This window comes from Ahaetulla prasina, chromosome 1 (assembly GCF_028640845.1).
Source record: "Ahaetulla prasina isolate Xishuangbanna chromosome 1, ASM2864084v1, whole genome shotgun sequence".
NCBI lineage: Eukaryota > Metazoa > Chordata > Lepidosauria > Squamata > Colubridae > Ahaetulla > Ahaetulla prasina.
This window is the reverse complement of record NC_080539.1, coordinates 40714399-40727770: the sequence shown is the minus strand read 5'-3', so window position 1 is coordinate 40727770 and position 13372 is coordinate 40714399. Positions and strand designations below refer to the sequence as shown.

The 13372-nt window shown below is 36.3% G+C and overlaps 1 protein-coding gene across 4 annotated transcripts in view; it reads right to left on the bottom strand.

Annotated features, from left to right (window-relative positions):
* The window catches only part of RTN4 (reticulon 4), a 50237-nt gene that overhangs the window by 5334 nt on the left and 31531 nt on the right, over positions 1-13372 (bottom strand). For all 4 annotated transcript variants that reach the window (XM_058164937.1, XM_058164938.1, XM_058164934.1 and 1 more), the window contains 2 exons: positions 3657-3864; positions 1104-1242 (listed from right to left, as the gene is read on the bottom strand). In XM_058164937.1, coding sequence (XP_058020920.1) covers positions 1104-1242; positions 3657-3864 — 347 coding nt within the window. The remainder of the gene's footprint in view (positions 1-1103; positions 1243-3656; positions 3865-13372) is intronic.

Here is a 13372-nt window from a genome sequence, read left to right as displayed (position 1 = left end):
GCACCCTGCCAAAGGCTTTTCTTGGCAAGAACCCCATGAAGTTCAGAAACAGGAGACAAGAAACAATTGTAGCAATGTTGCTTTCCTACAAAGAACCCAAGAGCCATTGCTGCTCTTTTAAGCCTTATGGGAGGGGCCAATAATCTCCTGGCCTTACTTCCATCCTTTTTGCTTTAGCTGCTCTTGCCTTCTGGCAGCTTTTCACATGCGTGCACTAGGAACAGCCTCCTGTTCCTCTGCCTCTCTGCTGTCCGCCTCTGGAGGCTCCAGAGTCTGTGCATCGCTCCCAGATGGCCCTGGCCCTATCTCTATCTCTACTACCGACACCCGAGCCCTCGTCCAGGCCTTCCCCTGACTCCAGAACTGACCCATTGTCCTCCCCAGCCTCCTCACTGTCTGACTCTGCTGCCAGCTCCGCGAGTTGCTGATGGACCACAACAGAACGCTCCTCAGAGAACATGTTTATTAGACACATCATATCAGCACAGCTAATGAAAACTAATTCTGAAGTTTCCTGCGCTAATAGCAAAATTAAAAATGTAACCATTTCCCTCCCCAATTGTCCCAAGTCAGATTGTCCAATTAAAACAGTCAGGAGCTCCTCGGATTCCTCTCCTCCTTCAACTGCCACCTGTTGGGATGACCTTGGTTCCCATGAAACCAAGGTTGTTGTATCTGAAGATAGTCTATCTACTCCCCGCCCCCCCTTTAGAGTGTGTGGCAACTACGAAGCAGCAAAAGTTGGCTTCAGCCAAGTTCGATTCAGAGTTGACATCTAGTTTACCTCCCAGTATATTTTGAAATAGCCAGGTCCGTAAAGGTCCAGATTTAAATATATTTGATGCAAAGCTCACATCTTTTGTTTCTTTTTCTTTTAATTCCATATAGAACAAGTTGGGAAAAGCCATAAACAGCGGAACTACTTGCTTAGTTTGCCACAGAGCCAGTTTCACATTTTAGATTGTCTTGAGCATAACTGGGCGATACTTTTTTCAGGGCTAGTCAGATTAGTTATTATACTTACTGTCAGATGGCTCCTCAAGCCAATCTGTTTCTCCATCTTATACAATTCTTAAGCTAAGAGGCGAAATGAAATCTTTTACCTTTAGAGAATCCACCAAATCATCCACTAGGAAGAGGCGCCTGAGTTCCTTAATTGTGCTGTTGAGATGACCAAGCACAACATGGCTGTATTTTTGAACAAGCTCCTCAGACACAGCGACATCTCTATTCAAGTAAGCACTGGAAGAGGAAATATGTTAATTTCAATATAATTAAAAACAAGAGTTTTTAAGCTCTCCAAATTATCAATTAGAGTACAATGAGAATGAAGAAAAGGTTACATTTGTCAAAGAATTGCTCAGATGGACAAGCCTTTAGAGCATGCCCCTAATAAAGCATTCAAAACAATTAAACTGCAATATTTAAAATCTTAGTGTTTATTTCCAATAACTGACATATGAATGAAAGTAAGCCTGACCATTTAACAATGGCTGACAAAGGGGAAGAATTTTTTTACACATTAATGGAAAACTTAACAATTGAAATAATCTTAATCAAAACAAAAAATTAAAAATATAGCATTAAAGCTAAAAAAGAACTTTTTAAAAAGTATGCACACATTTGTACTTAGCATGTTTATACACACAAGTTATCAGTTAGTAAAAACCATGTTAATATAGCTAACAAATTTTAATAAACCGACCTTTAACTTTATGTAGTCTTCAAAGTTCTCTGCTGCTGTGATAGTTTTTAAGTCAAAACCATTTTCCAGCACTTTTAAATAACAATGATGCCCCAACTCCATGCAAAAAAACCTCCACCATTTTTATTATCCATTTTTGTAAGAACAATGTTAAAGTTGGTAAAGATATCTCTTCCTATCCCTTATTTATAAGCAGAGTCATAAAACATCAACTTTTCAATCTGGTGTCAGCAAAAAGCCCATAAAGATGTCTAAGGGAATTCTCAGTTATCCACGTCATGGTTGCCCCAAAACAGCTTTTTCAAGAGGCAATTGGACTTTCTGGTTTTTCTTTGAAGACGTTTTGCTTCTCATCCAAGAAGCTTCTGAAACTTCTTGGATGAGAAATGAAACATCTTCAAAGAAAAACCAGAAAGTCCAGTTGCCTCTTGAAAAAGCATCTTTGGAAAGTCCATAAAGAGTTGCCAGAACTTTTTTTTTGGAGGGAGGAGGAGGGGAGGTAGTCTTATTTGGTCAAATAAAGCAATTATACATTTTTTCCTTTTACTTTCATCAGTCTTAATTTTTAATTCAATCAACTACTGTCATAGGATTTGATCTCCCTTCAATTCTTCTATATCCCATCACTCCGAAGTCTCCAAGGATTTAAATAGAAAAAAATTCTGTTTAATGTAGATCCAATAAGAAAAACATTTTCCAGTTCACTGTTTTGTCATTTGTATTTCCTCTTTAATTTTTAAAACTTCAACCAATTTCTTTTCTATATCCAATAAGCGTTCTTTTACAAATCATAATTTTGGCCCGTCATCTGTACTTCCACATTAGATCTTGTCGTATAAAATTTGCTCTACTTCTGTGGTTTCCTCATTAATATCTTTGGGACATAACCTACCCATAGAATCAGACATCATTACTGACAATGTTGATATTATAACTACTAATTTCTGGCTCTATTCCACAAGGATCTCCTTTAGTATTTCCAATGTTATGACAATTTATGTTTTATAAGTTTCAGTATTAACTGACACAAATGTAGGCTTACTTTTTCCCCCCTCCTACTTAGAATCTTCAGTCCTCTCTAGTGTCCAGTTTCTAAAATCACAAAGTTGCTTATCTTTGTTATAAGCCAAGATAGCCAAAATAATTTTGGTTCCCACACAGTTCTTTTTTGGTCAGGTTTTGAACTCACTGTTGTTTGGTCTGCCAGAGTCATTGGCTATGCCTTTGTGGAGATATTTTCAGCATTTTTCTGGAAGTTGCTAATATTTATTTATTTATTTATTTCTTCCTTCCTTCCAAAAAATTATCATTGGCAACCAGATTGCATGTACCCATTTACTTATCTCTTATGCAATCTTGCTTACTTTACTGAACAAATCAGTTTCAAAATAAACTTGGACAATTTTCATTTTTTTTACTACGCAATGATAGGAAATAGGGTGGCTGAAAGCCCTACCAAAATAATGCCCTCCCACTTATGTTTGTATACCATAAAGACTGACCCAAACTTGGTACAATGTTTCATATCTCAACATGTCCTTTAAATTAATTTAAATCTGATTGCAGAGGTGATACTGACAACATTTGACTATGACATGAGGCTGTGTTCACATAATATGCTACATTAGGGTAAAATGTATTTAGACAATATATGATTCATACATCTTGAGAAACTAGCCAATGTCTTCTCGCATATTGTATGAACCAGACCATAATACGGTACATATGAACACCACAGGGAGATCTAAGGCCACTTTCTCTAGTTTTCTGGCTAAAAACTCACCAGTTGAATGGAAATCCAGTTACATAATATTGGACATAGTCCAGAGTTCAAAGCAAGCAGTCTACTTTTCCAACTTTGTATTATTAAAAAAAATATCCAAAGACTATTTAGCTTCCATTCTACAGCACATATAACTAACTATAAATAGGGAAAAGCACAAATATTTACCTAAATGGATGGCCTTCCTCGGACTTCTGGACTGCTTGGATAACTCCTTTGTATATTCTAAAACTGATGGTCACTGACAGGAGGGCCAAGCCAATATAAGCTATCACACTCACGATACTGAACACTGTTAAAGAAAGAAGCAGGAACAGGCTGGCTCCAAACACCACACCAGTCTTCTTAATGTCTCGCCAGTATAGGAGGTCAACCACTAAGAGAAAGTTAAAGGACAGGAGATTAGAATGCAGTCTCTAATATTACAGCATAGCAATGAAACTTGAATGTGTTATTAATTGAAATGTAACAATAACAAATATACATGCATACACCCACCCACACTTTATTCATGCATTAAAATTTGTACAATATTTTCCAAGTATGATAACCAGAAAATGATAATCTGAGAAATGTGAAGCCATTTGCTTTGTTTCTTTCATACCTTGCTGAGATAAAAGAGAATAATCAAACATCATATTTGCTATCTATCAGGAATACAAATGCTTAACTAACTTTTTAAAAATTGAAGTCTAAAATAGCATCCACGGAAACCTGCCTCACTTTATCTTGCACATAACATGCAATGGGAATTGGCATATTTAAATCACTAGCCTCTGTCATCACTTTGACTTCCCAGAATGTACTTGCTCCCACCAAATGGACTCCATAAACTTTCTTAGAAAATGAAAATGATGTGAAGCATACCTAATCTGCCCAGAAAAAAAAAGAGCATGCTGCAGACAGGATACAGAGACAGAATTCTGGTAAACAAACTACAAAGAGCCAGTTTGGTTTAATGATGAAGGCAACAGGCTAGAAAGCAGGAGACTATTCTAATCCTGCTTTAGCAATGAAACCCAGCTGAGTGACATATAGGTCAGTCACTCTCTCTTAGTCCAATCCACCTAATAGGCTTGTTGCGGGAAAAATGGGAGGAGGAAGGTGTCTTGGAGTTACTTGTAGAAAGTAATAAAAGTAGGATACAATCAATCAAATAAATAATGACTTCCAATTTCTGAATGAGTAAGCACCTCTCTGGGCCATCAGCTTTGTGAGCAACTACATCTTGTTTGCAAAATTGTGCTCACTAGCATCTGGAGGCCTTTATTTAGGAAAAGAATTCTTAAATTCTAAAATAACATTAACCTGCTTCTCCATGATTTGAGAAAGGCACTAGCAACATTGCAGTATTCCCAGAAAATGTGGAACTACAAAAATGCTGCTGACGATAACAAGGCTGTTTCTTTTTTCTCATTAATATCCTTTGATCAAGGCAATCTCACAATGAAGGTTGTATTTGATAATAAATGCTGGAAACGTTACATATAGACCACAGTATGCAAAATATATTAAATTCAATAATGTCAATTAAATTTTGGTCTCTTTCCTAAAACATAGACGTATTGACAATTGCTTATCTTGCTGAGTATTCTAGCTCTTCTATTTTTGCTGTTTAACTTCATAATCATTTATTTTATTTCTTTATAAAAAAAACAGCCCTAAAGGACCAATTTCAGCATGCATGGTGCACACATTATTGAAAAAATAAAATTACATTTCAGGCGGTATATATGCATGCACACATTGAGTGTCTGTATGATTTTTCTACTTTATACTCAATACTAAAATTTACAGGAAAGCTATTTTCAAATCATGATGAAATATAATTAAAATAATGTATCCTTAAGCTACATTGCAGAAAAAAGCATCATCTTTCATTTTAAAATGGAAGCTAAATGTACCTCTGAAATATAAGACCTGTTTAGATTATTAGATTTTTATTGACTCAGAGGGAATTTTTTAAAATAAAAAATGCAAAACAACAAGAATTTAATTCCTTCAGGAGATAAACAATCAGGCTTTCTCTGAAATAAAGATAGCTAGATACAGTTGATAAGCAAGAACAGTCATGTGGTATATTTAAAAATAGCACTGCTACAATCCTGCTTCACATGCATTGCTCGTCTATTTAGCTTTTTTCTTCACTTTTCAAAGTGTCTTGGCAAAACATTAATCTCTTTATTCAAAACTTTTAAAAACTGACAACACTTGCAACTGCAATGCTATTATCTATTCCATTTCCCCCCTGTCTTAATATACACTTATACCTCTATGAAATCCCTTAACACTCAAAAGTTCATTTCACACAAGCCAGAACCCCACATGCTCACCACTCCTGGCATCCATTTTAGGGCTGTTGCCTGTGCTTCTACAGTAGATTACCAAATCTTTCTACTTCCTGCTAGGACACACAAAGGTCTTCCAATATATGCATCTGCCTCACACCAACAGTGAGGAAACTTCAGACTACTAGAAAATATGTTAAATTATTGTCCAATGGCTGATGCCATTTTAGAAACAAGCAAAGCAGAAACTCTGTATTCCATTTCAAAAAAGAATCATACAATGCTCCCTATACAAGAGCCAGAACTATACATGCTAGCTGGAGAGAATGTGAATTGTAATTCATGCATATGAAAATCCAGGTTGGGAAGAGCTGATACAGAAAAGCCTGTATTTTTATTATTGCCTCCAATTGAGAAGATTGTGTTTAAGAGTTGTTTCTGAATTATTTCTATATTTACTAGGCACGTGTTAGGCTGTGAATCCCTCAATAAACAATGATTCACTTAATAAACACTATATTATGTAAACTTTGTTAACTACAAATAAAATATTCTATTCAGATAAATTTCTAAGTTTGTTAGCCTACTTTTTTCCCAACTTTTTAGAAAATATGGAGAATTTGGAGTTATAAATCTTTCAATATTTTATATCATGTAAATAAATGAAGTAAGATTTGGATCTGTCTTCCTATTTAAGCAAACAGAATAATCTGACTTTTTATGGATTTGCAGTGCTAAGTAAATTCTTTTTTTCACTGAAGCTGGCAATCATATGTGAGACTATACTATTTCACGCCATCACAAAGGGCTCCTATAAATTGAATGATCCCTATGTTGCAACCACCTACTTTCCTATAGAAAGGGGTTCCCCAACCTCCAGGACCACCTTTGGAACTGGGCTGCGTAAGTGCCGGGCAAGTGTGCAAAGCTTCATTTGCAGGGTGGATTTAAATCACTAGTAAAAAAGCTGGATATAAATCAAATAGATTTAAATCACAATTTTTAAAAAGCAAGTGTCATTTCTGTCCCACAGTGGCTCCTCCTCTGACCCGCTGTTGACTAATCAACAGTCCCATTCACTTTAATGAGATGGTTGGTGATGCGGCAGTGACACAACAAAGTGAGGGATGGGGCAGGCAGCAGGTGAGTGGATGCCCGCTAACAGGAGCCGCCATGATGGATCTGAAATGACAGATGCTCTTTAAATGTAAGGACTCTTTTTTTTTATTTATTTACATTTATATCCCGCCCTTCTCCGAAGACTCAGGGCGGCTTACAGTGTGTTGCTGGTAGTTAGAATCTTTAATATTATTATTTGCAAACAAAATGAAGATTTCCTATTTACTGTATTTTTCAGAGTACAAGATGCTTCGGACTACAAGATGTACTTACCTTTTTGGGGGAGGAAAACAAGAAAAAAAATCTGCCTCTGCCTCTCAGCATCCATTTAGTATTCATCTGGCCTATTTGCCTTTGCTGCAGCCCATTCGCCACCGCGGCCCATTTGCCATTTTATTTATTTATTTATTTTATTTTATTCAATTTTTATACCGCCCTTCTCCCGAAGGACTCAGGGCGGTGTACAGCCATGTAAAAAATCACATTATAAACATTAAAAGAAATTAAAACAAGCATATTATAAGGTGGCCGAATTTAAAACCATTTAAAACATTAAAATATAAATAACCCCACTAAAATTTTAAGCCAGTCCCGCTTGAATAAATAGGTGTGTTTTCAGCTCACGGCGAAAGGTCCGAAGATCAGGCACTTGACGTAACCCAGGGGGAAGCTCGTTCCAGAGCGTAGGAGCTCCCACAGAGAAGGCCCTACCCCTGGGGGCCGCCAGCCGACATTGTTTGGCGGACGGCACCCTGAGAAGGCCCTCTCTGTGAGAGCGTACGGGTCGGTGGGAGGCAAAAGGTAACAGCAGGCGGTCCCGTAAGTACCCGGGTCCTAAGCCATGGAGCGCTTTAAAGGTGGTAACCAAAATCTTAAAGCGCACCCGGAAAACCACAGGAAGCCAGTGCAGACTGCGCAGGATTGGTGTTACATGGGAGCAACGAGTTGCTCCCACTATTACCCGCGCAGCTGCATTCTGGACTAACTGCAGCCTCCGGGTGCACTTCAAGGGCAGCCCCATGTAGAGAGCATTGCAATAATCCAAGCCGGAAGTGACAAGGGCATGAGTGACCGTGCATAAGGCATCCCGGTCAAGGAAGGGGCACAACTGGCGCACCAAGCGTACTTGGTGGAAGGCCCTCTTGGAGACGGCCGCCAAATGATCGTCAAACGACAGCCGCCCATCCAAGAGGACACCCAAGTTGCGCACCCTCTCCGTTGGGGCCAATAATTCGCCCCCCACAGCCAGCTGCGGCTGCAGCTGACTGAACCGGGGTGCCGGCATCCACAGCCACTCCGTCTTGGAGGGATTGAGCTTGAGTCTGTTTCTCCCCATCCAGACCCGTACGGCATGGACCATTCATCACCAACTGTGGCCCATTCTAGAACAGCTGATTAGTGCCACACTAACCCCCCTCCCTCCCCCCACTGCAACATTCGCTGTATAAGACGGACCAAAATTTTCAACCACTTTTAAGGGGCGAAAAAGTGTGTCTTGTACTCCGAAAAACATGGTAGCTTACAAAGCTTGGATTTATTGAATGAGTTTACCAAAAATGTAAATATTGCAGAATATACAGCCTCATGCTACATAACTAAGTTCCATTTCATGCTGAATAAATTAAATTATTAATGTATCTTAAATAGAAAACTATCTTTAGATAGATTTTTACTCCAAAAGAATTTTATCAAAATAAATTTAATAAAAATTAAAAAAATCCTATTTAAAAATTTAAAAATCTGGTTTGTTTTCTTTTTTAATCAATTTTTATCCACCCTGTTCATTTGTGCATACGCAGGACTAGGTTGAGCATGCAAACTCATTAACTTCCTCCCTAGCCGCCTACCACTGGTCCATATAGCCAAAATGGTTGGGGACTGCTACTACAGAATGCTGAGATTGTTGTGGTGAAAAGTTCTTATTTATTTATTTATTTATTTTATTTATATAAAATATGATGACATAAGCCAGCCAGCCAGCCCCTATATTTATTTATATAAAATCAGGTAACCCTTCATTTATAAAGATTAATCAATATGGGATAAATAAAACCTCAGAAATACTGGAAGCAAGGTTCTGCTTCTGCTTTTGCTCTGCTCTGCCAGTTGATGACATAAGCCAGCCAGCCAGCCCCTATATTTATTTTTTTATTTATTTATATCCCACTTTATTATTTTTATAAATAATTTGAAGTGGTGAACACACCTAGTACTCCTTCCTCCCCCTATTTTTTCAACAACAGCAAATCTATGAGGTGGGTTGACCCAAGTGTGACACTGGCCCAAAGTCACCCAACTGGCTTTCTTGCCTACAGCAGTATTAAAACCACAGTGTCCAGATTTCTAGACTGGTGCCTTAACTATTAGACCAACTTTCATCTATGTCACAAGAGCACTGAATGGATTTAATTGGAAAGTAGGAATGGAAAAGAATCCAGCTCCTTGGAGAAACAGAGATTTCATTTAATGCCATGACAAGTGCTAATATTTTACTTATTTTTACTTGACTTTTAAAAAATCTTTTTAACTATCTTCCATCTTGCAAGAAAATTAAAAATGTTAAAAATGAAAGCTAAAGATACCAACTAAGAAAGAAAAAATGCATCTTACATTTTACACGTATCAATAGTTACCAATGAATTCATTACTATAATATAAACAATACAAAATATTATTGCAAAGAATCATGCAAATCTCTGCCATAACATAATTGCTGCACCTTTTTACTAATAGAAAAATCATTAATGTCACTCTTCTATCCATTAATAAAAATTCTTAATTTCCCATCATGAATAAATCCAATTTTGGAACTAGATAATACAGAATATTTTAAATCTTCAATTTAACAGAATAATAGTAAGAAAGTAGAATTTGTTAAAGCTGCCATTAAAGCCACATGAGATTTTGAGTCACTATGGCACAGTGGTTAGAATGCAGGATTGCAGGTCAATTCTGCTGACTTCTAACTGCTGGCAGTTCAATTCTCACAGGCTCAAGGTTGACTCAAATTTTTATCTGTTTGCATCTCGTCTCTTAAACAGAGTTGCATCAAATTAATGATTTCCTATATTCATTCACTATAAACAAGAAGAGATCAGAAGATAGCGTAATACAATGAAATCCCTCTGGAAATCCTGCCCAATCCATTTATCCAATACTTCTGAGAACCAAACTTTAAGTATCAGAATCAGATTCATAACTTGAATTTTCCAATCATGTAGGTGAGGCAGAAAATTTACTTCGAAAAGCAGAATTGAGCAGCAGGATATTGGAACTCCCCCTACCTGTATCCTATATTTTTGAGTCCCTTCTTTCTAACTGATTGTAGTTGGGGAGGGGAGAGGAATGAAGGGAAATTAGCATTTCACAATTTCATCTCTCTTTCACTTCACGAAAGCAAGTGTAAGATGCCTGCAGGAATTCAAACCCCTCAATAACTTCACGCTGGGTCACTTGACTGGGGAGAAACAAGGGGCTTAGAATGGAGAAGCTGGCAACATATTTAGATACTGTCCAACTCTCTCTCTCATAGTGATGTATTAGAAGAATTTTAACTGGTATGTTTTCCCCCTCTGCAGTCCCCTGCTAGATCTAGTCCATTTTTAATCTTTCTTTTGCTGATTTCTCCTTTTACCAAATTTGATTCTCTTGGGTTGGAGGAAAGAAGATAGAGTCACCCTCAACTCCTAGTGACTTTGAAGACACCTTCATGTTGTTTCCTTGAAAATGTACTGCAGTATTTTGTCAATGCCTCTTTTTAATTTTTATTTTCCTGTAAAATTTATAGCCATATTTTTAAAGGGTACTCCTCAAAGTGTTAACCAGATCCAAACCAATTTGGCTTTTTAAGATCAGTCAATATTAGTTATCTACTGCACACAGTCAGGAGGTTAAAGCTATATGCATTCCAAATGAAATACACATTTTTTTTCTTAGTCTCAGGGCCTCACTTGGTCTTTCAAATGCATCCAAAAGGGCAAACTTCAAAAACTGGACAGGATCAGGACAAAGATTAAATCAGATTTAATTTTAATTTTGGTAGACAATACTATTAATGCATATATTCTTCTGTCACAATCAAAATTGGTGGAAATTTTTGAAGATCCTCTGATTGCCATCTTCAAGGCTTTAGAGAATTACATGCTCTAGTAGTGCTTCACTACTCTAGAACATAACTGAACAGCAAACTTCATTGCGGATATATAGAATTAATACAATCTTGTATACAATAACTGGCTGGCTAAAACAGAAAGCATTAGCCTCACAGCACATAAGGCAGCAGCAGCAGCCATTTCAAATCAACAAAGAATTTTGCAAGGACATAGTCTGACTACATGATACCTCGACAATAATTTATGATCAAAATTCCGATCCCAATTATGATGGTAAATTGACAACAATCTGCCTTATCTGCTTGAGCAATAGCTAGATGTTTGTAAGTATGATTATTTAAATATAATATGTCTAGAAACTCAATACAGAAAACTGAGTCACAGAAAACTAACTTTTGTGTCATATACAATGTTAATCATTATTAAGATTAAATTTAAAAACAGACAAAATTGAGAGACAGTAGAAACTTTCTTTAGCAAAGTTAGTGAATCACATTTAAGCATCTGGAAGTATATTTTCTGTTGCCTGCATAAACCGAAAGCCAGAACAAATTCAATATATTGAACAAAGTTCTAGATTAAGAATAAGCAGCAAAGCAACATGATACAATATTATAATATCAATTAATGTACTATTCTTACAGCGTTTTACAAATATTAAGACACTACCCAAGCTAGTAAAAATTTGGTATTAGTAACTACCTTAGTTCAACAACAAGCACTATTTTCTACTAATTATGTCTTTCAAATATCTCTTTTTATTAGAGTTGTATTTAATAGGTCCTGGGGAAAATGCTCCTAGCACGCCATTACATATTGCAAAAGTTTTATGTAGAAGTTTCAAAGTAAGCAATACAGTTCAAAGTTTTACAACACTAAGCTGCAAACTGACCTTGCACGCTAGGCTATCATCTAGCTCTGACTCATAAATACAGCTATAAACAACTGGCTCAGGCTAAGTCAGATAATTAGTTAACAGAACTTCTCCAAAACTTGTTATCAAACTGAAGCTTTGGAATACAATAAAAGACACAAATGAACATTACTCCTTGATTCAAATTTTAAGTAAATTGGTGCTATGCATCTCTTTCTCTTGATCTTACCCATTTATGATCCTTATAAAACATTATACCATTCTGGTCTAGATGAATCCTTTCCCAGCCTTTTAGGCAAAGATCAAGCAGAGTTTAATGCAGGGTCAGAATCTCTAACTATGGGTAAATCCCCTGAGCACACATGTATGGTTCATTTTTTGACATAGAAAAGAAGACCCTAGCTACCTAATATTCTTAACTATTTCTGTAAGTACCTTCCTTTATTAAAATCTAAATGTAAATCAAACAAAACACAACCAAGAAATAAGGCCTACTGCCAGTTTTTTAAAAACTGCATTTTAACTTGGAGGCATGCCTAACAATATATTTGCCATTTCAACCGTATGAAAGATGTTCCTACACTATATAGCATATATTTCCTTTATGCAGCAGTTTTAGTATCATCAGAGTACACACATTAGCAGTTTTTAGATCAGCACTTTCTGGTGGTAGAAAAAAAAAGTTCTTAAAAGGTATTTAACTGATCAACTTGTGCATATAGTTAATGAGTAAAGGTTGTTCAACGCCTGGAGGTTTTTTTGAAAATAAAATTGTGGAAAAGTAGGGTAGCCTTTATTGTCTTATAATGCATTAATCATATTAGGACTTTTTAACTTTTTTTCCTAGTATATGCAAATATGTCCTGAAGCTGGTTAATGGCCAAAACTAATTCTAGTCATCTTTGTTCAAGCCCTCTAATAAATATTTAAAACCTTTGATGGATTTTTACACAAAATGGTAGCCACAAAGACAGTAGCAATATCTAGTTTAAAGAAGTATAAAATAGACACTTCTATTTTGGTTCAGACTGATTTACACTATGTCCAGGTGTAAATGTCCAGCAACTTAAATGATTTAATTAATTTCACCTGAAACCAGAAACGTGCATGGAAGCATCATAACTGAAGTAATACATCAAATTGTGTACAATAATTCCCTGGCAACCACTTTATTGGATCAGGGCACTTCACTGATTCTAATCTTGCTTTCAACATTTCTGACAGTAAAATTTGCACAATCTTCACATAGATGATAGATAGAACTATGTGGCAATATAATAAAAATATGTAACATTTCATTTTAGTAGAAAAAGTCTGCAATATAATTCATCAGTAAAGTAATCCTTTACAACATTTAGGATTATATATATTTCACATTTCAGTGCTGTTCACCACACTAAATAAGTATCTAAAGTATTACTTGCAAACTTGCCACATTTTAGAAAAAGTATTAACAGAACAGATAAAATTTGTTTTACTATGTTTGAGATC